This window comes from Nothoprocta perdicaria, unplaced genomic scaffold (genome assembly GCF_003342845.1).
Source record: "Nothoprocta perdicaria isolate Ctin4 unplaced genomic scaffold, notPer1 scaffold_42, whole genome shotgun sequence".
Lineage (NCBI taxonomy): Eukaryota > Metazoa > Chordata > Aves > Tinamiformes > Tinamidae > Nothoprocta > Nothoprocta perdicaria.
This window is the reverse complement of record NW_020455666.1, coordinates 1,494,604-1,519,588: the sequence shown is the minus strand read 5'-3', so window position 1 is coordinate 1,519,588 and position 24,985 is coordinate 1,494,604. Positions and strand designations below refer to the sequence as shown.

Sequence of the window (24,985 nt, the reverse complement as noted above, 5' to 3'; positions counted from 1 at the left end):
CTATCTATCAAGTTAACTCAAAAAAATCTCACACTTTATATTATCTAAAGTTTGAATCAGAACTGAATTTAGCTACACTTTATTTTCCAAATATATGAAAAGCAAATCCAAAATTCCCATTTAAATATTTTAGCATTTCTCGTTAGAAATGAATCAACTCATTAACTCATTTTTTAAGCTAATATATCTTTATGGGTATCTTTAAGATKTAAAATTTCAAGGTAGGTTGATAGAGCACATTGAATAATAATAGACCATGAGTTCTTAAGAAAAGGGTTTCTTGCAGACACAAAAAAAATGCAGCTACCAGGGCAAAAAAGACAGTATTGCACAAATATCCATGGCACAGAAATAAACATTTCAAGAATGGTACCACAAAACTATTTTTAAACATGACATCTGTTTTCAGTTTACAAACGTACAAAAGCACATAATAGCTAGGCATGATATAGAACTAGCAAGTCTTTAAATTAAACCTGAATTGGAAATGACATTTAAATTAAACCTCCAATTCAATTAATTGCACATATGGATGTTACTTATTTTTGACTTCTGAAACAAATCATAACTATGGTCTTCATACAAGAGCTGTTGTGGCCCTAGGGATAATGGAGGCCTCTTACAAATTTGGGATTGGCACAATACATGCCCACTTCGATCTATCCCCATCATTTCCCTCCCCAGGAGGCAGAGATAGGAAATATTCAGACCCATGAAATCTCTCACAGCCATCTCAGCAGAATCTAGGTAAGAGAAGTCTCCATAAGMTACCTCTTAAGAAGAGACTATGAAAATCGTAGCTCTCCGAGGACTTAAAAAGAAAAACACAAAGCAAACATACATTGCCTTAAAATGTCAGTCCTAAAAATATATTCAATTGCAATACTATTCCAATGCAAAGATGCCTACATGAATTATTATATGGAAAGAGAAATTATATTCTGAAAAGAGAGTAAGAAATAAAATTAAATTCCTATCATTACAGTTAAACTTGGTAATATAACCCATCAGACACAAAATAAAATCCTCATCAGATCAAGCCAAAATCACCAACTTATACCAATATACATTGTGTGTGGGGGAATYCCTCCTTTTCAGCTGTCTAAAGCAGTAGTGTGTCGCATTACGTTATTTGTTCTGCATTTGAGAAATGGATGGAGAGAAAAGTCTAACACAGATTAATTTAAAMCACAGAACACAGGAAAGGAAAGGCCTGTTAAACAGCATGACAGACCAAGTCTCCCCTTCCATCCTACTTTCAGCTTTGACATCTATCTAACCTGAGATCCAGCTCTCAGGAGCATCACAGTGTAACCACTTCTGGCAATCCACACAAATCTCACGCAGGAGTCAAGTTTGAGGAAGCCTGAGGTTGGGGAGGTTAAATTCACTGGGCTATCAAGCTATTTCTTCTGTTTGCCTTTTCCATTCAATTACATATTCCTTTAAGCAGCTTACATGTAGATTTTCTGCTGATCCGTTTATCAAGTTACTGCTGAGGATACTTCAAAATACTTCACGAACGGTTCTGCAAAAGCTAAAGTAACTCTGCATGGAAGCGGTGCCAAAGGAAGAAAATTCAATTGCAGCTTTTGCTATAAACAGAACACATCAAGCGCTTCAGTGAATAAGCACAGACAACCGAATTGCAGAGCTCTTTCCATAAATGAACCTAGTCGGTAATGCTTTCTACTCTCCATGTGGGTGTATGTATAAATAAATGTGACATTAAAGAACGAGTATACAGGCAGRAAAATGAATTAACTGTCTAATCACAAAAATGTGAGTAACAGAAGCTTCTGCTGCTCGAGTTTGGGTTTTTTCCCCCACCCTTTTCAAATAAGCTAGATTTCTTTTTTAAATTACGTCACCTGTGATTTAAAATATCAAATATGAATACTYAAATCTCTTTCAATTGTATTGCTTCACCCACAGATTCACTGATATTCTCTTAAATATACCTCAATTACTATTAAAGGGTAATCTTGATCAAACACAAGTGGTCCACACAAATCCTCACTGTAAATGTATATGATATTTACTAGGTCAACTAAATGCTAAAGCCTGAAAAATACAGGACACTGTGAGCACMGTCTTTGTAAAATAAACAAAGTGCTCATTCAGCCCAAACATTAGTACTCTACAACTGTGTGCAGTATCAAGTATGTCCAACCATAGYGTTTTTCTTTTGTAGCAAGAATTACATTACATGCCTCTTGAGAAAGGTGCACATCTCTTGAGATGCTGCATATAGTCAGCTACTAATGTCTTTATCCTACCTTTACTTCAAAATGCTGCTTTTCTGCATCTATCCAAAGTAGCAGACTGTGGCATATTTACATTCACACACTTGTGTAATTTTAACAAAATACCTGAAGAATTGTGGCTTAAATCTGTTTGATTAGGACTTAATGATTTCATAACCAGGTTTTAAGGAGATGAAACAATGATACAGAAAGTCTAGGCTCTGTGACCACTGCCAATTCTTTGAGTCATCCATTTTTTCAGTACTTGGCAGCCATAGGGCTCTGGAAGGTTTTAAAATTACCTTCCTTGCTAGTGCCAATKGTCAAAAATCCATACGTAGCTCTTCTCTGAAGTGTTTGCTAGGAAYGCAAAGGTTACATACTAGATTGTACGTTCATTTTAAGAAAATCATACCTTAGTGCATCAGCTCCATAGCTATTTACAATGTTCATCGGATCAGGGTAATTCTTCTTCCTTTTGCTCATTTTTTGGCCATCACTAGAAAATATTAGAGTGCAGATGTAAATTCCCAGAATTCTTTTAACATATGGGGAAGGAAAAAATCCCCCCTTCAAAATCAGTCAACTTTTCCTGTCCTCCTTGTACTTGGTAGTAAAGACATAATAACATACTAGTAAACCATTTCAGCATGAGATTTGAACCCAGGAAAGAACCRGAACACATCAGGGACCCAAGTTATAAATTCAATAAGCATATTTTTCTAGGTAAGTTAGAAGGAGAGAACAAAGGGTAAAATCACCTTTGTTTTGAATCTCTTTCTCCAACTTGCTGTCAAAGCAAAATATGAAAATAAAAACATACAAACACAATTACAAATGTTGTTTTAGATGCAGTTTTAAATAAATCACTCCCTTTACTCTGCATGAGAAGTATCATTCGTCTTCTGTGCCCTCCTATGCTGACTTCAGYGTTTTCTTTCAGTAGGCAGAACTTCCCACCTGTTGCACGAAGTGCATTATGTAGCTGGGACATGTAAAGGTCATGCTCTCTGATGCCTCCTGCCGAGTGCAAAGCTGGTACCCTCATTTATCAGATCCAAAGCCCATCTCAAATTTTATTTGCAATTTATGTATTTGCATGAAACATGTTTAGGAAAGAAATAACATACAAACCTGGCAAGAACTAGGCCATTTACAATTACATTCTTAAAAGGAGGCTTTCCAAAAAGAGCAGTGGACAGCACCAACAAAGTGTAGAACCTGAAATAAGAGACAATTAYCAAGTATGTCTTAAAAATGTTATGTCCTCCATTACAACTGGAATTGTGGTTCTTTTGTTTTACCCTAACATGCTTCAATTATAAGTATTTGGAACATCTACATGGCAAAGACTCAGAGGAGGATCTGACTATATGKAGCTCTTTCCTCTGTGTAGTTTATCATGCAGTTTGCTCAAGGTGATCTAAGAGCCCAAGAAACCTGATAAATTATATTAGTAATCATTATCAAAAGTTGTGAAGAGAACTGCAGCATTTTTAGCTTTTAATATAGAAAAGATTTTGTTGCTGAGCAAGCTCCCTATCTGCTCACTGCAAAGCTCAGAACACAGGATCAAGCAATAATACACAATATAATACAGAAAGCCATGGCCTTTTTGTTGTTGTTTATGCTTGTATTCTTCAGCYGAGCACACAACAGAAGAGAGATGCTGCCAAGATTCGGAAAAGAGCGGCACCACCTCCAGATCAAAATGAGCTGCCTTAACTGGCCAGTTCCTCAGGTTCCCCACAGCAAGGGGCAGTAGTTTAACAAAAAGGAGAGAGAGGAAAAAAAAAAAAAAAAAAGGGATTTTATTTGATGCACTTACCATAAGTCTGTAAACTATCTAGGGCACTTGAGAAATCAGTGTTGGAACAAGCACAGGCACCTACTGTTCAATCTGTCAATACCTGATTGTATTTGGAGAAATTAAGTGGAGGTGTGAGATAAAGTGATAATTTCATGCTCAAAGATGGAACCTTCCCCAGAGGAGACATCTGGGAGCTTCTGCAACTACACTGGTAAGAAGGATTTTCAAGTAGAGGTCGGGCTATAGCTTTTTTAGTTAACCAAGGCTATCATCCTGACTATTACTTATGTCTTCGAACAGCAGATGATTTTATGGAAGCTAATTGATTTAGACTTAAGGCACAAGGCTCACAACTACCTGATTGCATATGTGATGGAATAACACTCTGGAATACACAGCTGACTTTTGTACTAAGGGAGTTTTATCAACAAGCTGTGTATAACTGAAAACCTAAGAGCCCACAGCCCTGGAGGTCAGCACTGCATTTACAGAGCACTTTCTGCAAACTGTTGCTAATTCTCACATAACTGCAACAGGAGGGTTTTCAATWAAAAAAAAATATGGCATAATTTTAAAACAGACTTCACTACCGTTTGATTTTTTATTTTTTTTTACAGATGGACCAATAACACTGAGAAAACATGTATTAAAACCTTGTATAACTTGTCTTAGATTTGCAATGTCAAACCTCATAACTAATMAGCTAACCTAAACTATGAGATATCTCAAAGATATCGAGCTACTGGATTGAAATTGAGATTGTGACCCATTGGCCTACATGGCTCTCTCCTGATCTTCTTTCATATCATTCTTCAGAAAATTGACTTCATYCGTTCCTAACATTTTTACAGGTTGACTCTTGGCACCTAATTTCACATATATCTTGTCCATAGACACATTTGTTTCTGACAACTTCCCACATTTATCTCTGCCACATTTTCCTCCATTCAGCATATCTCAGCCTGCCTCTCAGCTACATCCTCACAGATACATAGCTGTCAAGAAAACTAACGTTAAAAAAAAAAACCCTCAACAAGACAGAAACCGACACTTTTTGTCTTCTCTGCCCCCCATCCCTGCAAGAGGGAGAAAAGCTCCCACACAAACTTCTCTGCTCTTGAGCACTGGGGACAACTCCACCACCCTGTGATTCACACCAGCAACCTTCAGCTGTGAATCCTTTGCAGAACATCCTTCCTTGCTATGGCTATAAATCTTGTTGCATCTTCCTGCTTGAAGTCAGAGATGGGGCCTTTGGGCTTTCCAACAAATCTGTCCATGCTCTCGTTCTTATATCTCAACCACTGCTTCCACTGGACAGCTGCAATTCAGCACTTTCGTATCCATGCGGACAGCCAGTGCGAGATTGCTCTCCTAGCTTAGYGCCTTTATCAGCTTAATTTTATCCTTCTTCCCTTAGCCTTCTCTCTTCCTCTGCTGGACACCCTCCAGCCTGACATCCTTCACAAAAGCACCTTTCCCGCAAGCCCCTCACTGGCAAAGCAGCAGCTTTGAGCAAACATGAGCATGGTGGGAAAGGTAGCGGCATCAGGTACTGAGGAAGGGGGTTGGATATTTCATCCACAAGAGAGATGAGTGTATCATTACAGAAGACAACAGTAGGTCAGTGCGAGACTTGTGAACAGCCCACAGCACCCAAGCATGGGGCTCATAATAAAACCCCATGGACATACGTCCATAACAACAAGATCTCACTTGCATTATCAGTTTGGATCAGTTTGCATTATCATCTTTCTGCCCCTCCCCAGGCCAAATTTCAGCTGAATCAGAGACATGGTCTAGTTCAGCTTGCTAAGGGAGGGAACATGAAGTTGCCTTTTTCAGTAGCTGCTTCCAGGTCACTGCCAGCCTATTGTGAAATCCCCAGGTTACATTTCTGATTTAGTACAGAAAAAAGGAACCTGTAAACTGGGAAAGTGAYAGCTTTGCAGATCTGGATATTGCAGTGGCTTCCAATTCAGATCAGCATCATGACGACACCTCTGTAAAGGCCTATTTCTGTGGGAATCACAGATTCCTAGCGACTCTGCAGAGCACTGCACTGGACGCCTGCGAGATCAGACTTCTCATCCGCCACGTCCCCCACACAATCACGCTGCGACGAGTGTCGCACTGTGACACACACCCCAGTGCTCTCTGCCAGCCCAACCTCCCAGCYGCTCAACAGCCCCAGAAACCCCAAATTCCACATTTCTTCTGTGCTTCACTGCAACAAACAGGAAGAGATTTTTTTATCCAAATAAATATACAGTTAATTTTAAATCATGTTTAATTTTTACAGTTTAGTAGCTCCCCTTCGTATTTTAAGATTGATTATATATTGTACGAATATTTCTTCCTGGTTTTAATTTTTTTGGAATCTAAGTTATAATTGTTTCCCCTTTATAGACTGAGGCAGGGAGAAAAGCAAGCTTCCGACTGGGCCTTTTGCATGCTATTAATCATTTTGTGTATCTTTATCATTTCTTATTTGTCATTTTTCTCAAGGGAAATTGTTTTCCTTAAGATATTTTTTCCTCTTCTAATGCTTTCTTCTAAGGTTTGAATTCTGCTTTCATAGGCAAAATGATCCATTAAACACAAAAGGATATTAACGGTACATAAAATCGCAAGTATATAGTGTTTTTGCTATATTCCTCCATTCCTTCTTTATTTTAACAATGCAGTAACTTCCTGTATTCCCCAAAGCAGAGGTGCTGCCAAGTATGTAGATTTTCTCCCAGGTAAATAAAAAGATAGCCTGAGAAAAAGACACCTATCACTTCTCTTTGAGATGACAGAGAAGATTTACTATATAAAATCAAATCTTATATATAACGCATCCAGTAAACTAACTTTTCTCAAATTAGCAGTACTGCATCAACATGTGAATGCAACATTAAGTAAAACCTAAGAAGCTAAATGAGGAAACACATATGTCACTCAATAYACTGGATACAGCCCTCCCTGAAAAGCAGCAAGCATGAAACTGTGATTAAAACACCTCCCTACAGCTAGAATTGAAGCCAGCAGGATCCAAAGGCTGCCTACCCGCACTGGGGCTGAAAGCTACTACAGCAAGAACGACAGTATTGTTGGTGGGAAGCACAAAATCCAAGATCAATGCAAACAGGTGGCTTTGTAAAGACTAATTTTAGAAAAATGTAAAAGAAAATACAAGTAAAAGCCAAACTCATACAAGAAGCAGAGTATTTTGTCACTGTAATGATAGAAGTCACAGAAGATTTTACAGCAGGTTTACCAGGATGTCCTAATTCTCCAGTACCAAGTTGGACATGCACCATGAACATTATACATAGCACTGTACAGAAAGCCACGATGCAGCTGTAATCTGAAAAAGTGGCCATGAGGAGTCTGTGTTTAACTCAGACAGACTGAAAGGTTTTCCTAACTGTCAAACTTACACATGTAACTTCATGGATTTGATGGGCTAGACTTTTTTCCAATCACAAGTGGTGCCGCAAAATGAAGATGCCTTTTACTACATTCATGAAACTTACTCTAGCATTGTGGCTCAACCCCTGCTCAGATTATTGCTCAAGTTGGCTAGCTTTGAGAGTACAGACAAATCTTGCTCTCATTTCACCAACAGGCAAATGCACAAAACTTACTGTTTTCGTTATCCTACCAAATCACTATTTGGTGGAAATGGGGCAGCGGAAGGGATGCCAACTACGTGTTACAGGAATTTAGTTTACTTCACACTAATAATTCAAGTTACCTGATAGAAACATAAGTTCTGCTTGAAAATAACCCACCAAAACCAGAAAAAAAACACAAATTAATCTTGAAAACGTCTGTCATCACAGCCAACCCTACAAATTTCAAAAATAAAACAAATCCCAGAACTCTAAAAATATTTTTATGTCATTCTATACACAGGTGTATACACAGACACACACTATGTATAAGGTAAAGAAGATTATTCAGAGAACATCTGAAATTAAACAAAAATGACCAGTGATCAAAAAGCATTTGTCCATAAAGGAATCAGTGAGCAGAATCATTCAGAACTTAGAAGCAAGTTTAAAGTTAAAAAAAAATGTTTTTATAAGCTATAACAAGACACCACTAACACAATGTTTGACTTAAAGTTGGCTTCTTCCCACTGATATAAACCAAAACTCAAATTCAGTCAGGCAGATGAGAATTACTAGTGTATATACACTAGCTTGAAATGTTGAATTCTTGAAATGTCAGCTTCCATTTCAATTGATTCAATTGCTACTCTGCTTCACAAAATTACAGAACAGTTGATGTTCACCTAGAACACCCTGCCCAGAAGGCTTTTGAGTCCATTTGCTGGCAGACCAGAAGGTCTTCCTACAAAACTTTGCTCATCAGATTTTTTATTTTTATTTTATTTTTTTACTGGGACTGGAGGAATCACCCTTCACTGTGCAAAATTAATGCATCAACCAGACACAGCAAGGAYAAAAATATGTGAAGGAAATTACCATCCTCGGGTTTGGTCAATGCCTTCAGCAATGAAGTCAGCAGGGAAGGCATCTTCAAGCTCCTTTTTGTTTTCAAATGGATAATGGACCTGTGCATAAGGCATGCTTCCACTCTCGAACCAACAATCAAATACTTCTGGGACACGATGCAAGGAGCCCTTGCCACAGCGTGAAGGGATAAGTAGATGATCAATACTATGACAAAGAAGATGACAGGTAAGTTCTAAATCAGAATCAGCACCAAAATCAGCACCACCACATATTAAGATGAGAATTGTTTTTAATCTTAGTAATTCTTACAAGAGGAAGAATTACTTTCAACATTTCTTATAATTCAAAGCTATTCTACAGATACATTTAGACCAAGCCTAAGACATAAGAAAGGAAAAGTTTATACATTTTTAATTATAAAAATTATCCTATCACCCTATTATCCCTAAATGGGTTTTCAAGGGTTTGAACATAACTCAAGACTTCTTACTCCTGTGTATGTATTTTTAACAATGGGCTCACAGTTCCTGTCACTGACCTTTCTCGATGAATATCAGTGACTTTCTTTCCTGTCAGCTCTTCCAATTCTGCCATGGATCCAACACAAACTACCTGAAAGAGACATTTGAGAAATTTAGTCATTAATTTGCATACTTTGCAAATTCTTTTTCATAGTTTTTCTTTCTTTTTCTGAACATCAAGGAGACCACATGTCAGGCAATACCTTGCAAAGCAACTGAAAAATCAACACAGATCTCTTGTGCAATATGACAAAGCAGAAAGCATCAAGTTAGAGACCACTGCCCTGGAATTAATACAATTAATGTTACATTAACTGGAGAATTGGAAAAAAAATTGTTAGCAAGTAACAAAATTGTTAGCAAGTAACAAAGATTTTGTCTGCTTATTTTGAAAACAAACCACAAACTGCTAGCTCTGAAAATAACATGATCCTGCCTTTTCTATAGATATAGGAGTTTCAGATCCCAGCTTTATCTTTATCTGATGCTAAATAACTCAACTGACTAGATGTCAGTCAGTGGTCACTCAGGTACACTAGACTGCTCTAATTAATGACATCTTATTAAAGGTTAATTCAAAGCTAATATTAAAAAAAGTCACATTTAGGAAAGGAGTTGATTTTAAAAATCCACAGATTTCTCATATTGCAGCAACACACTATCTAACAAAACAGCAAAAAAGTTTGGCAACAGATTTGCATTGACGTCATGTAATGTTGATGAAGCACACAGTTCTAAAGCTGTACGTAGGAGAGAAGGAGAAAAGCAAAGCCTCCTATAGTTGCTTTAAGTCTTAATCAAGCTTAACACTCCAGAGCCCTGAAGCCCTCTCTCATCAACTAGGAATCACGATCCACAAGCTGCAAAACTTATCCAGAAAGCGGAGGGCTGATCCCACATGCTATCGTTCCGATTTAGAGTTGCCTTGGAAATAAGGCTTTTGCCATGCAGATCTGACAGAGGAACAGTTAAATGTACTGACACACACACACACACAAAAAAAAAAAAAGGGGCTGAAAGTAGGTTCAACATTTCTCATAAGATTTTTTTCAAAGTTATCTCAGGATATTGAAAAGTCTGTCGAGGCAACGATCAATTCCTCTAGCTAGCCTTAAATATATACATTTGTAAGCATGTACACAAAAACTAAGTGCAGAGCAGAAAAAAAGCCTATTTGTACAGATGTGCTGACTGCACTAGCTCAGCTCACCGCTTCCTCTTTCCAGCATGAAGACTTCTCACATGTGYCAAGTGAACTAATCCACATAGCAAGAAGTCCCACTTTACCATGAGAAAGTGTGAAAACTCAATATTTGGAAGCTTTGAAAACAGTAGTCACCAAAACTGTTAATGTATTCATTTGTGCAATTAGTTTTATGCTTCCAACTGCAAGAGACAAGCAACTTAAACTCATCGAATTTGTACCATTACAAGTATATATCCTCCTAATTCTACTAGACTCACACTGGAACATTTGGCACTCACACTTGTAATACTACTACTATGTATTTTCACTGACTGGCTTTTATCATGTCTTCAGCAATTTGTTTGGCTCTAAATAACCGAGCATCGGCATTTCAAAATGACACTGGGAGGACTGATAACAAATCTCTTCCATATCTTTAATTCCATTAGTTTCCCAATTAGAGCAGATTCATCCAGGAAATATCATATAAATTGTAACGTTAAATTAAGAAAGAAAAATAGCATGCAATTTCTGAACACAAGTGAGTGAAGGGTGCCTAAGTGCACACATATGCACACACTGATACACAGATCTAATCACTTATTATAGATACATACATACAATCAAGATTTACTAGTAGGCACGGAAGACARCAAAAGCCAGAAGATGCAACAACAGTCTATCAAACTAAGCACACAATTCACAATTCAGAGAAGCTCTTCTGCCAGCTGCAAGTTTTTGCACTCTCACCTCTTCGAAATCATCGCTGACCCACAGAGGAATGGGTGTTCCCCAGAAGCGGTTCCTAGATATAGCCCAGTCTCGTGCATCTTTAAGCCAGTTCCCGAAACGCTTTTCCCTCACAAAATCTGGAACCCTATTAGGGAAATAAGAAAAGTATTATTTATTCACCGCATCTGATCTAAAGGAAAAATAACAACAATATTTATATTTAATTTCTTAGACATTGCAAGGTAATTACTGAATGTTGCACAAATTGAGGCACAGTCAAGTTAATGTACGGGCTGTTACAAAGCAGTCTATTTACTACTTAATTAGTTACTACAAGAGAGGCAAAAATTTTATCTGCTTTTTTTGATCTTTCATTAAGTTATGGAAAGAAGTGAAGAATACCAYGCTCAGTTTACTCTAAAGCAGTAAAGAGGCATATAACATCAAAACAGAACCATTAAAAAGGAAATAATGTCCAAAGATCTTTGTAATAGTCCAAAATTGGAAGATTATGACTAAAAGTAGATAATAACTCTACCATTTTAGTTTACACAGCAATTACAGCAATTACTAATTCTAACCTGGAGTCACGTTACAAAAGTTGCAGAAGTCTTGCATGGTAGAAATGCTTTGCATCGTATACAGGGATTACCTACATATCTTTACAATGCTCTTAGATTTTGGGAAGAGAAAACCCAGTTTGATATATTCTGCAAAAATGCCTTTTTTTTCTTCTTCTCTTTTTCCCTATTTCAACTCCATTTTTAATTCTCAGTTAAAGTAACCATAATTACCTAGCCAGTGTCAGTGCTTACTGAAAAAAAAAAATAAAAAAAAAGACTCTTTTTGAGAACTAGTGCGTCCCGGGAGGTGTTAATAACAAATATTCAGCCTACAAAAGTGTCTTGGAGCTCAAAGATAACATTGCAGTCTAGCAAGTTTCTTTGACATGCTATGAGACCTGATGACTTGATTAASAAGGGATTATTTATTTTCTCTTATGATGAAAACAAGTATTCAATTGCCTACACAATGATTATGTGCTAGATGAGGAGAAGCAATGGGATGAGGTCAACAGCAGATCCTCTTCCTGACTAAAGATGTATTTAAACAGACCTCATTCAAATCAGTCAGTGGCTCACAGGAAGCAATAGTGGGAAGTTCAATGCTTATTACAAGGATTCATTAAGTGAGGCCCATCAGGGCACTGTGACACTCTCAGCCCCAGCTTAGCCAGAGAGCTACACTGAAGCTGGGGTATATTAGGAGAGTGTCACAGGGGCATAAAAGCTATGAACGAACAGTTAACAATACAAAGGAAATTAGACTTGCATATTTTTTCCAGAAGTACTTGTGTTATTTTGGAGCTAATATTTTTCATTTTGATGTGTTGCTCTTGAAAATTTAGATAATGGTGTTTTTCTTGAAAGTAGGTCTATGTTATTTTTGAAAACTGTACCTGTACTGATTGTACACAGGCTCCTCAAACCACTAGTGATAAATGTACACATATATCACTCTCAACTATATATCCAGATACATAATATCACAAACAGGATCCAGAGCTCGAACTCTTTCAAGATGCCATGAATGTTAAGAGTTTTTGYATATATGGAAGATAGGATATATGATATAGACATGCTTAATGAAAATCTTTTATTTGCATTGGTTCAATTAAATTAGGTGCTCAGATAAAGGCCTAAATAAAATTTAGTAACATGATAATAATTACACAAGAATTCAGAAAATTCAAATCCAGAGACTGTTACAAATAACAGAAAATCTTCATGATGTTTTGTCTAAAATACAAATTATTACACATGGTGTAAACAAGCATTTCCATTCTAAATCTAGCTTTATATTTTCAGCATTGCCACAGGCAGACAAGCAAGAAACATGACGCCAAGAATTTTGGTTATCCACAGAAAGGCCAACATTTTTATCGGGCTTTCAGAATGAACGCTTCCTCTCAACCTATTTGTTATAAAGATGTGCACAGAAAACAACTGATCCTCTCAACAAATGGATTATAACTATGCTTCACATTTCATCTTCCAGAAATACTGAATACCAATTACTTGAGGCAAGAGAGAAGATGACACTTGCACAGAGATTCTGGCATGTACCTCTCACAGTGCTTATTGTTTCTGACTTGCAGCTTTTTACATTTATCAACAAGAATTGAGTGCCTCTCAAAAATCTACTGTTGGGAGATTTCTATTGTCTCTGAAGCTTCACCCATCATGATGCCATGTGGAGGTCTAAAAGCTTCATGATGCCAGGTTGTTTCATATGAGCAAAAATCTACTAGTAAAAGATTACTAAAAAACATGAAATTTCATTCTTAAGTTCCCCAACTTTACCAGTTATTTCTAGAACTGTTTAAACTTCAAATTTATCTTCTGCAACATTTAATGAAAATAAGATACAACGACTTTAAGCAAACTTACAATGATTTTAAACAAATTCAAACTAATTTTTTACAAGACATCAGTACTTCTGCTTTGAAATTCAGACATACACAGATTTTCATAATTTGTTTTACAAGACTCCTTACTGTTACCTTTCCTTGCTGATATTAAGAGACCCTCTCTCCAAACACCAGCAGAAACCGTTTTAAGCACATGAGCACAACTAACATACTACTAATGTGGAAAACTTCTCTTTACATCACTCCTAAACTAGTTTCCATTTTTCAGAAGTYGTTAGACACTGATTAGCTGAAATTATTAGTCCCATTTAACATAGCTAGAGGCTGAAACAATTCTCCAATGACATTAAAATGCTGGGAGTTTTGACTCTGCCTCCTCAAAACATGTATGAAAAATTAATTTATCCCCAAAATGGACATTAACCATGAAAATGAAAGGAGAAAGATCTCTCTCCTTCTGAGCTACAAAAGCCCATAATTTACCTCTTCTGGTGAAATGCTGACCCTGCTACCAGTTTAGTGGAACATAAAGCAACAACAATTGCTTAGAATTAATATAAAAAAAAAACAACCCCACAGCTCCCACAGTCTGAGGAAAGCTGCTTCCTTACAAGTTGCCTTCAGGTGAATTCTGCTCCCTTTTCTCCCATGCTTTAACTAAAGAAAGTTGGCCTCATTCTGAGACTATTCTACATCCCATCTAATCCATCAGTCCACAGTCTGACGTAATTCCCCATCAATTTTCCATCTGTATTTGCATGTACACTGCAGAGCTGTGACTTTGATGAGACTGTGATGAAGCTATGAATCAGTTGGGATGCTGTTGCTTAGCTTTCAGGCAATTTCAGGCTGTGTTAAACTACTTATCAAAGCCCAAAGCTAAAATAATTGTTCTAAAATGAAAGGTTGCACACTTCATCCGAAAACACTTACCTCTGTGCATCAAAACAGAAGAAAATCCCCCCCAAAACAAACCACCCTGCCACCACTATACCCTTTAAAAAATGAAACTAACCCCTTACAAACACTATCCGGATAATTATTTATACTTACAATACAAAGACATAGGAAAAAAGTGATTTAACATATACTAAAACATTCTTTTCCACCAAGTATTTGTCACAAACATCCTTCAGCTGAAAAGCACAGATTTTGGTTGCAGGCTGATGACTCCACTGCATCTAAGCTTGGGGTGACAAGCAGGGGCCTAGTGCCACACTCAGCATCGGGCAGCCCACTGCTCACGATGCTGAGGCTGCAGCTTGGCCTTTCACAAGGTTTCCACCTGGTCAAATATCTCTGCGTGTTTGCAACTGCAATCAAATCACTCGCTTCAGCCTGCTAGAGCCCCTAAAATGGTGCTGTCTCACACAGCGTTTTTCTTTGTATTTATTTCCCAATTGCCCTACAACTTGTGTTATTTTTGACCTTCAAATTCCTCTGCAAAGTGACAGATAGGATTTCATATTCCTTCTCAGACATTTAGCAAGGTTAAGGAGACTGCTGTCTCAGCAGGTCTGCAGACTCCTGATTCACGTCTTTGGAATGGTGGGGGAATAACAGGCTTTTCTACTATCTTGCTATCCCAAGTATTGCACCAARCAAAGTCCAAGATACAGACATTTCAGAAATTTAGAAGTTCTCTCCATCGCAAAACCCTATCTCGGCAAGTTACAACTGATAAAAATTCATCATCTGCTCCAAATTTGTAWATCCATTTTTGCCCAGTTGCTCCCATTTGTGGGGGGGTAGATTTTAGCGTTGCATAAAATCTAGCAAAACTAAGTGTTGTGCAAAACAAATACCCATTTCATTAGGCAGTTTTTTTTTCCTTAGCTTCTCCTACCACTTYTGCAAAAATTAAAAATCTAAAATGAGAATTCCATTTGATAAGCAAAGAAAACAGAAAGGAGAAAAAAAATCCAGCCTTTAAACAAAAAAAATCCAATCCTTTAAACAAAGTCTCCCAGCCAGCCAGCTAAAACAGATAAACCTCTTTTCTCGTCTTCCAAGTCTGCCTGCTACAGAGAATCCAAGTCACGCAAGCAAAGCAGGCATTTGAAAATAGCACRAGGGATCATCCTCAATTCCCAGAGCAGGAATCTGTGCGACTAGTGGCAAGTTATCACTGCTGCTGACCCAGTTAGTTCTCACTGCTACCTATACCAGGGGAACAACACTGGCTAGACAGGCTAYAGTTCCTTTTGGATTCTTCTCCCCCTAAAAGAAACAGGCAGAACGTAATAAATAAAATCCTTACATAAACCAGAAGGAAAAACTGCTAAAAAGAACCTCTGCTCCTTTTCTGTACATATTCAGTACATGAGTGTTTCTCTAGCATTCATATCAATTGGAAATATCCACCTCGGGTTGTTATCCCATTGCCAAGCTCCGACACGCTCTGCATGACTCAGTGAGCTGGAGCACGTCCCTCTGCTCACAGGAGACAGGAACGCTGCTCACAGCAATATTGTCCCTCCATTCTGRGAGCACTAACACCAGTACTGAAGGAAACACTCATCAAATATTGCCAGAGCAAAAACCTCACATTTTATCAGTCAATTGAACTACAAGCTGATTGAGATTGTATACAACAGGGAGTGTGATTCGTTCCCACTCTACAGTATTTCCCTTATCAGCTAATTGCGCTGACTGGAGAAGATTCACGTCACAGGAACCAAAGCTCTTAGTTCACAAGATATTTGAGAAATAGTAACACAAGAGTTAGACCATATGGCCAATTAAACAAAATACTACCCTCAAGAGTGTAAATCAGGAACTCAAATGTGAGGTTAGCATCCAACATTTGACATGTGTCAACCTGAGGTCGACCTCAAATTCTCCTCCTCTTTAAGTGTGACTCCTGAAACCAGAAACCATTTATATATCTGGAAAACAGGAGGTTATTCTTGTAGGATGTAACTGAGTTGTAACATCAGAACAATACTGATTAAATAATCATCCCAAGTCACTCAACGAAATGTGCACCAACCTCTCTGAAATCATAGCATACCACCTGTTAAGATTAAAGTCAAATTTTTTCCTGTTTTTTCAAACATTAACCAATCCTTGAAAGACTGAAAGTTTAAACTCCATTGTGATAATTTCCTCTAATAACAAGCCTCCTTCAATACGCCCTCAAATTGATTTCTAATGTTTTTTAATTCCAAGAGAGAAAACAGACAACTACTCGTGCCCTTTAGACACTTTATTTAGTGCCACTGTAAACGGGGGACCTAATTAACTTCCCTGGGGTGGAGCGGGCAGGGGAYAGCAGAGGTGTGAGGGTGAGGAAGGACACAGTCTCTCCCAGTGCAGCAGCGCCCTCCTCTCCTGCCCAGGGCCGGGCAGCTTCTGCAAGGGGCAGCCCAAGATGCACCTGCCCCACGCCAGGCTGGGCTGCCTCCCCAGCGCAACGTCTCCCACTCCTGCGCGAGCGGCACTTCCAACGGAGCCGGCGCTGCGGTGCTTCTCTTCGCTCTTTCCTCCCGGTCCCCATGGCAACGAGGCCGTCAGCGCGCGCCCGCAGTGCTGCTGCGGACTGCAGCACCGCGCGTCCCGCTGCAGCGGCGGCTCCGCGGCAAACGACGCCCCGACTTCCACGTTTGGGATACACCTATCCTGATGACCTCTTCATCTGTAGGGCTCAGCTGCCAATGCTAATTGCTATTAAAATTCTTCATCTCAGCAACAATTGCAAACCTACCTGCACTCTGAAATCCATGCTAAATAGAGTTTTCACTCTGTTCTTCCTGATGAGTTTTTTTTTGAGAATCATATGGAATATTTATGTTTACAAAAAGCCTTTACACAATACTACCACTTAGGATTCATTTCAACTTGCTTACATAAACGTATTTGCCATGCTACAAAGGAGGCAGACATTCAACATACTGCAAACACAGCTCATGGGTTGCCTAAGAACACAGTATTTATTATAACTGCTGAGAGAATTGACGGGGTTCAAGTAATACCCTGCTTGAYAGCAGCAAGCTGGTGGTGGCCACTGCTCAGATGTCATGAAAGGACATCTCGAATCACCACTGCTGCAAAGAGCCTTTGAGAGGCAACAGCACCACCAGGCTGCAGCAGAACCCCGGCTGCGCAAATACCTGCCACAAACCTTAACATTTCCAGTCCTCAACCAGCCTGGGAACAGACAGCAAACAGACCCTGTGCCTTGCGTTGCGCTCAGACAAACATGAGGCTCTCCCTGCAGCAACATTTTTGCATGCCTCATGCTACAGCATCTGCTTTGCGCTTTTCCTCGGGAAATGCTGCCACCCAGTGACTGCCCAGAGCACCCAGCACAAATTCATGTGTCAGAGCTGGGCAGGAACTGTCAGCAATTCAAAGAGAACAGGGACAATTTCAGGGTCATTTAAAGAATAAAAGTAACCATAGAGTTTCACACAGGAYGCAATTAAAACTGTCCTTCCCCCCCGCCGCAAGAGCGATAGCATTTCACTCTCAAATTTAAACACAAGACAGTCTATAGGACATACACAAAAAAATTCAACCTATGAGCATCTTAAAATAATTTACAAACATGTGTAGAAACTACACAAGTTTTTCACTTACTCCTTATACAAACTTTGAACTCCACACTGATAATAAATTGGTCCTATATTGCTGCAGAAACCTATGGTAGAAAGATACTGCCACATCACTATTTCATGTAGCCATTTGTATGAGCTATAGCTAAATTCATTTTGAAAAATGAAGATACAGCTGCTGGTTTTAAAGCCATGAACACTCAAAATCTATTAGCAGCATGTTAATTCATTAAAAAACTAATTAAAAATGCAATAAGGTTACAAAGCTTGGCCAACTAAGTTTAAACTATTTCATTAAAAAACATCTAAAAAGAGCAGAGCTATTCTTAAGGGACAATCTACCTATCAGTCATTCAAGATAATAAGAAAGCAATATAGTCAAGCTCATTTTACAAAGACTAATATAGCCTGAAAAGCACTTATCCCCATTTTCTGCTCCTTCAGGACATGCTGAAGCCCCAGAGAGTCCAAAAGTAATTGTTTTTAGAAACTGGGTATTACTTCTGTGACACTTCAAGAGATCAAGGCTCATCAAAAACAAACAAACAAAAAAAGCAGATTTGGGGAAGAATGGAGTCCCACAGATCTAAATAAATTGATATTAAGGACTGCTAAGCTTAAGTAGTTATACCCTAAACAAGACTAGTAACAGTGAGGAACCTGGAAAGAGACCCTTAGGCAAACAATCCTTCTTTAAAAGCCCTTTTTTTTTTTTTTTTTAAAGCCATCTCGGAGGAAAAGCCACCAAGCATTTGAACTGCTACTATGAATTCACACAATGGAAAAATGTTGTTAAAAATTTGATGATGAAATTTCTCTATTTGTGGCCATCTCTCCTAAAACAGGATTCCTGATAGGACAGGATATTATTTTACAGGAATTCTCAAGGAAGCAGTTTTACTTTMAGTTACAGTACTAGCTTGCAACTAAGCTGCTTGAAAGATAATGGGGCTTTAATCTTAGGAACGCTGAATATTACCAATGAATATAATCCTCATGGTATACTAACCCTAACGATACTGTTCTCTCACCTAATCTTTACAATGACAGCTCTCACACGTGGTTCCAGCTGTAACCCCACCGATCAACACCCACATATGGCCCAAATATGAAATGAAGCAATTTATGAATTCTTATGAGTATATTCTGGATGAGTAGAGGTTATTCTTGACAATTTCTTCTTGAAAATTTGTCTCTGGAAAAGCAGAACTAGCTTAACTATTCAGACATTTTCTTTTCCTCATTGGGTCATTACATTTTTCTTATGTTTATGTGAAAATTAAGTATGCAGGTCTACTGTCAGTCATCAAAATGGTAAAAGCATCTTGAGGAAGCTAATTAAAGCTAAGAACAAACACTTTCACCCCCTCTCCAGCTTATTTTTCCCCCAAAGTAGCATGACAGTATGTTCTGTTATGGAAATATGAAAGCAACACTTAGTAATCTATAAAGTCTTCTTTCACATCAAGCATGTGCTTATTGCAAATTAGCAAGAGAGCTTTGCAACTTTTTTGAACAGTCTATACATGGTTCACTAAACTTTTCCCATATATCGCAGCATTTACAGCACTCGTACAAGGTAAGCAGTTACGCAGAAGCTGCTCACGGAGAACTTAATTGCCAAGCACTGTCGACCAAGAAACACAACATAATCTGTAATTGCTCGCTACAAGTTGAGTCACCTTCTTGAACACAACCAKGGCTGCAGGTCAGAGGCACAGAGCAGCAGAGTGCTGACTGCTGCAGTCCTTGCAGCAAAAGGACAAACGATAGCAAGGCACACAGTGCCGCTGAGCAAAGACCTCCGCGGTTTTCACCATCTCAACTGCTCAGGCACAGACTAATTTGGCAGGGAAGGAAGGGAGGGAAGGTAACAGGACAAGCTGGAGAAAAGCAAAAGTTATATAGGTGAGAAAGACAAATTTCTGGTGCACTTGTAGCACACAGACCCCACCACCAAATCTCCAAACGGTTTCAATCTCTAATAGTTCCCTCTTTCTTATACCTAATTTAATGCTTTTAAATAATTTATGACTATTTGTTCTCTATTTCTTCTTGCATGTTTCACACAAATATTTTTCCTTCTACGCATGTGGAGATTTTTATTCCACTTGTAGTGTATTTTTCAAACCACTGAAAATGAATTTACATGTTTCAAAATAAGAGGAGCTTGTTTTAATTCAGATGCACCTAGTAAAGCATCAACCTTACCCTGTAAGAACAAGATAAACTAAAAAAGTTTGTCTAAAAATTTGTTTAATTTGAAACCTTAAGTAGCCAGAGTTTAGCTGACTGAACTGACCTCTAGTGAGCTTGTCTGGGTGGCTTAACAGTGCATTTCCAGGCTTCCTCACATCAAAATTCTTCTGCAATTCTTCTCTCAGTTTGAACTTCCTGGGGTTGTATCACATGATTTGAAGATACTTTTTATAATCTTGCAACGTATTTCATTGCAAGTTATTAGTATGAAGCCAACCTTAATTACACACTAATATGTATTTTTCATGGAATTTTTTAACAAGTAAAAAATGACTTCTAAGAAGCAAGTAAGGAAGAGGGTACAACTCTGTTCGTGCAGTGAAAAGATTTTGAGGCTCATTCAAGCAGCCTGAGATAAGAGGCTGTTCACAGCTAAGAGCTAGATCCAGTCTAATAATACTGATTCAAAAAGACCRAATGGAAGTACAATACCAAATTAGCACACTGACAGTGATAAAGTCGCTGTTGTTCATCTCTTTAAAGAAGAAATAGATGCAAGAGACATTACCAGTAGCATTGTGCATTATTCTCCAGCAGCTTCTCTACCATGTGCTCCACTCTCACAAACCAACTTGGCACAGCTTTGTATATTAACGGAGTATCTGACCTGTAAGAGAAAGTGTTGGGTAAGAGATCAAAACAAACATTTTCAGAGCTGTAGGATTTATCAAGTGTTCTTTAAAACACATTTTTGCACAACTCAAACTCTTCTCCACAGAYTGAATTAAATATAACAATACTTCAAATTGAACAGTTAAAGTAATATTTTAATTATTACTATTACTACACAAATCATTACACTTAGATGAACTGCTACATAAAAACTCTTTTTCTGCAAGTATTCTTCAAATATTCTGCTGGAAATTACAAGGTACTTCAAAAGTATGTTATAGTTTTATTGAGTATCTTGTTTGAGATGTCCTAAAGAATGATGAATTATCATCACATAARAGATTTTGAATTACTAGGAACAATGAGATTCAAATCTGATAACAACTGTCTTGGAGATGGTCAAATCAGTGTGTTGCAAAAAACAATGCTGGGGCAATAACTCTGTACCCATTTGATCCCTAAATTTGATCCATTCAAAGCACCCACAGAGCACCCAAAGCACCCACAGAGAACTCTCTTCCTCTAAGGGAAGGCAGATAGCATGGGGTTTCCCTGAATATTTTCTACTTTATAATTGTTCTGCCAAGCACTACTTCACCAAATGGGGGAGATTTTGCCCAGTTATTAATACGTTACCTCTTAATGAGGAGTGACAGGTGAAATTCTTCTTTAAAAACCAAATGAGAAATCCCTGTTCCTGGATTATGTTTTGCATTGATATAGAACAGCAGAAAAGCTACCCAGACAGACCTCAAGGCAGGGATGGGTACATGCCTAAACTCTCTACCTAAATTGAAGAGGGCTTACCCCATTCCACATAAATCAAACCACTTCTCAGAGCCTTAAATGAGTTTCTTGCTAAATAGAAAAAAAATGGAATTTATTTCCTGAAAGTAGATCTGCTAGATCCCCTCAGTAAAATATATTATTAAAGATAAAAATAAATTTTTAAAAATCAAAATGTGAATTAAAAAGAAAAAAAAGAGAGGAAAGGAAAAAAAAGAAAGGAAAGATACCCACAAACACATCTACGTTACTCAAGTCAGTCATTGCGGTGATGCTAGCTCAGGAAATCCATTACTTGAAAAATCATTGGAAGTCAGGGGAGTACTACACATAATACAAGTTTGTTTTCCTGATTTTCTCTACACATCCTATTCTTGACATTGTCTGATGAAATACCTGAATGTTTTGTTAGATTCTGTACAACTCTTAATGCTGCCATAAAATTGTCCAAGTCCAACCTCAACCCAACTGTCTAACTTGAGATCTGTGTGGCCTCAATACTTCACAAAGGACCAAGATCGACCAACTCAATTTATTAACAGCACAAAACTGGATGTAGAAGCAGAGCCAAGTCTCCAACAGCACTCAGCTGCAATGCTGATGTGAAAACTGAAAGAGGATGTTCAAGTACAGACAAAATGTAGTCCAGCTTTTTAAAAATATACTCAGTTACTTAAACATTTAAAACAAATGATTAAGAAAAAAAGAGACATAGTAATTCTCTTCCATACTATTCTTTTGTGGGTTTTTTGTTTGCTTGATTTTTTTATGCTTTGGGCAATACAATAATCACACAAAATTTAAATAGGAGCACATAGAAAGGACTAGTCKTCATATGCTAGTAAGAGCTGGTACATCTACCTAGAGTTCAAGGAGTACTTACAGTAACGGATCTGTGCACTGTATCTTACATTAACCCTGAGCTTACATTGAACAAATAAATATGTGAAAGATGAGACAAGAAGTTCAGGCAAAAGTTCAGGCAAAACACCTGGATGATGCAGTGAAAAACACCATTCAAGGACACGGGCTTTAAAACAGACAAAAATCTAACAAGAACACCTTATTYCAACACCTTCAAAACGTTTGCTTCTTCACTCTGAGATGCAGCTTTACAGTGTATGCTTAATACCATCCATCTTTAGAGTATCATCCTATCACACACAGAGATAAATTTTAAGCTCAGGACCAGCACCAGCTTTGGTGAAGCAGCAGCAGCACCATTTGTTTACAAGTGCATGCTTTAGAATTGAATCAGAGGAACCAAAGCACCTAGGCAAGCTCCCTGTCCCTTAACAGAGCTATAAAACACTCCCTGGAGCGGGATGGGCGGGGGGGGGGGGGGTGCTTTTTATACATGACATGAGATAAAAGTCAGGCAGAATGAACACTACATCTTCACCAATTTTTTTCATGTTTATGTACTGCACACGTTTAACACACATTATTCTCATGTTATTCCTTTTCTATTGGCTTGTAATCTAAGAAAAAAGATACCGATCAAATGCTACAAAAAATGCTTCTTTGCTTTGCTTTCACTGGCTTAAAAGAACAATATCRTATGTGTCAAAAATGGAGCTTTCCAATATTGCTTCTAAATAGAATAACRCACAGCAGCTGCAATGGACACTACAGCTGCCACAGCTGTTACCTTTGCTGTCCTTTAGGGTTCTTATATTGCCTTCTCTCTAAACCATTTGAGCACTTAGGCTATCCTGACCTCAAAGGCAGAYGTGTTAGTTTGAGACATGTGGATTTTTCAGCAATCCAAATAAAGGAGAATTCTAACTGAAAACTGTCCTTTGACAGGTTCCTATCAAGCTGTCTGGTTCTTTTCCTTTAAATTTTAAAATTTGAGACAATTACTACATATCACAGTAAAAAGGCAATAGTGCAAAGAAGGATTCTTATTTATGATGGATAGAAGGAAGAACATCCAGGATTTAAAAACTGCCCGGTTTCAGGGAGAARCATGAACAATAGTACATTAAGTAGCAGAGTCTAATTTCAAAGTTTTCCTACATTAATCAAAATAACTTATAAAGATGTTCGAAGTCAAGAACTACTTTTCTACTTTTAGCATATTCCAATTATGGTTTGATTTCTGATGGCAGCGAAATGAGCTTTTCAAGCTGAATCCATTATTCCATTCTTCCCACCAGATAATTTGCTGCTAGGTGCTGCCTGCAACTTATCATCAATCAACAAAAATGTCAACAGAGTGGCAGGATTAAGTGTGTTCTACAGAATCAGCACTTCTCTTACTGGTTTGTCTCAAAAGCCTATGACTGTAAATCTGAATTGTTACATAAGAAAAATATAACAGTAGCTTGGTTTGCCTGGTTTTGGAATATCATCTATCAAAATGTGTCCCAACTCACYAAGGACGTAACACTAGATGAGCACTTCCCCTCTCTTCTCTAGAGAGCTCTTAGGRGAAGAGGGGAAAAAAAAACCCACAATCACACTCCTGAAAGGCAAGTAAAGGTTATTCCGGCTATAAAGAGAAATACTCACTGCTAAAGCACTTGACCTGGYAGCATTAAAGAAACCTTTTACCTCTGTCAATGCAAGGGCTGAATATATCAGATATGTCTATCAAAACTTTCAAGTGACCGTAATAATTAAACTAGACTTTAAAGTATTTCTTAAAACTTAMCCAAAAGTTTTTAAACATAGCACGCTAACTAAACCTGATGACTTTCTAAAATTCACTGGACTTTTACACTGAACTTCATTAATTTGGATTTAGCCCCAAACCAGATCATTTCTTAGCCACTGGTCTTGACATATGGTACATTCAGTCTTTTTTTTTTTTTTTTTTTTTAAATAAAAAAAAGTACAAGGAGGTTAAGGGAAAGGACAAAATAGACATTTTTGATGAAACTACTGAGTTACAACCTTTCATCTGAAAGCCATATGCATTTCTCTCCTTACCTCCAGCAGAAAGGATAGCTGTGTTTAAAACTACTGCTGTGAACCAGTCTGCCTTYCTCTTTCAGTAATTTAATGATGTTCTTATCTGCATCCTAAAAAGACAGAATAAAAAGATTTCCTTGGAGAAGATTCCTTGGAATATATCTTTCACTATTTCAGAAATCTATTACAGGATTGGTCTTCCCTATACAATTAAAAAGCAAACAAAAACTTGTATCTATAAATGGCCTAACATTCACACAAGACTCAGAAAGCTCCTATACAATTTACATATTTTGTGCAGATGTGCAGGCATAACAAAACATTCAAACTAGAGAATTACTTGCTCCCAAAATCTTGGTATAACATGAAACCYCATCTTATCCTTCACTGTGTTTCAACAGGCACAGAACTTGGAAATAGAARTTACCTGCACTAGACTACCTGCACCTGACTAATAC

At 37.9% G+C, this 24,985-nt stretch overlaps 1 protein-coding gene across 3 annotated transcripts in view; it reads right to left on the bottom strand.

Annotated features, from left to right (window-relative positions):
- The window catches only part of IARS (isoleucyl-tRNA synthetase), a 70,640-nt gene that overhangs the window by 23,778 nt on the left and 21,877 nt on the right, over positions 1–24,985 (bottom strand). For all 3 annotated transcript variants that reach the window (XM_026046003.1, XM_026046002.1, XM_026046004.1), the window contains exons 13-19: positions 24,546–24,637; positions 20,719–20,817; positions 10,983–11,109; positions 9,064–9,137; positions 8,535–8,729; positions 3,381–3,467; positions 2,662–2,745 (exon numbers count right to left, since the gene is read on the bottom strand). In XM_026046003.1, coding sequence (XP_025901788.1) covers positions 2,662–2,745; positions 3,381–3,467; positions 8,535–8,729; positions 9,064–9,137; positions 10,983–11,109; positions 20,719–20,817; positions 24,546–24,637 — 758 coding nt within the window. The remainder of the gene's footprint in view (positions 1–2,661; positions 2,746–3,380; positions 3,468–8,534; positions 8,730–9,063; positions 9,138–10,982; positions 11,110–20,718; positions 20,818–24,545; positions 24,638–24,985) is intronic.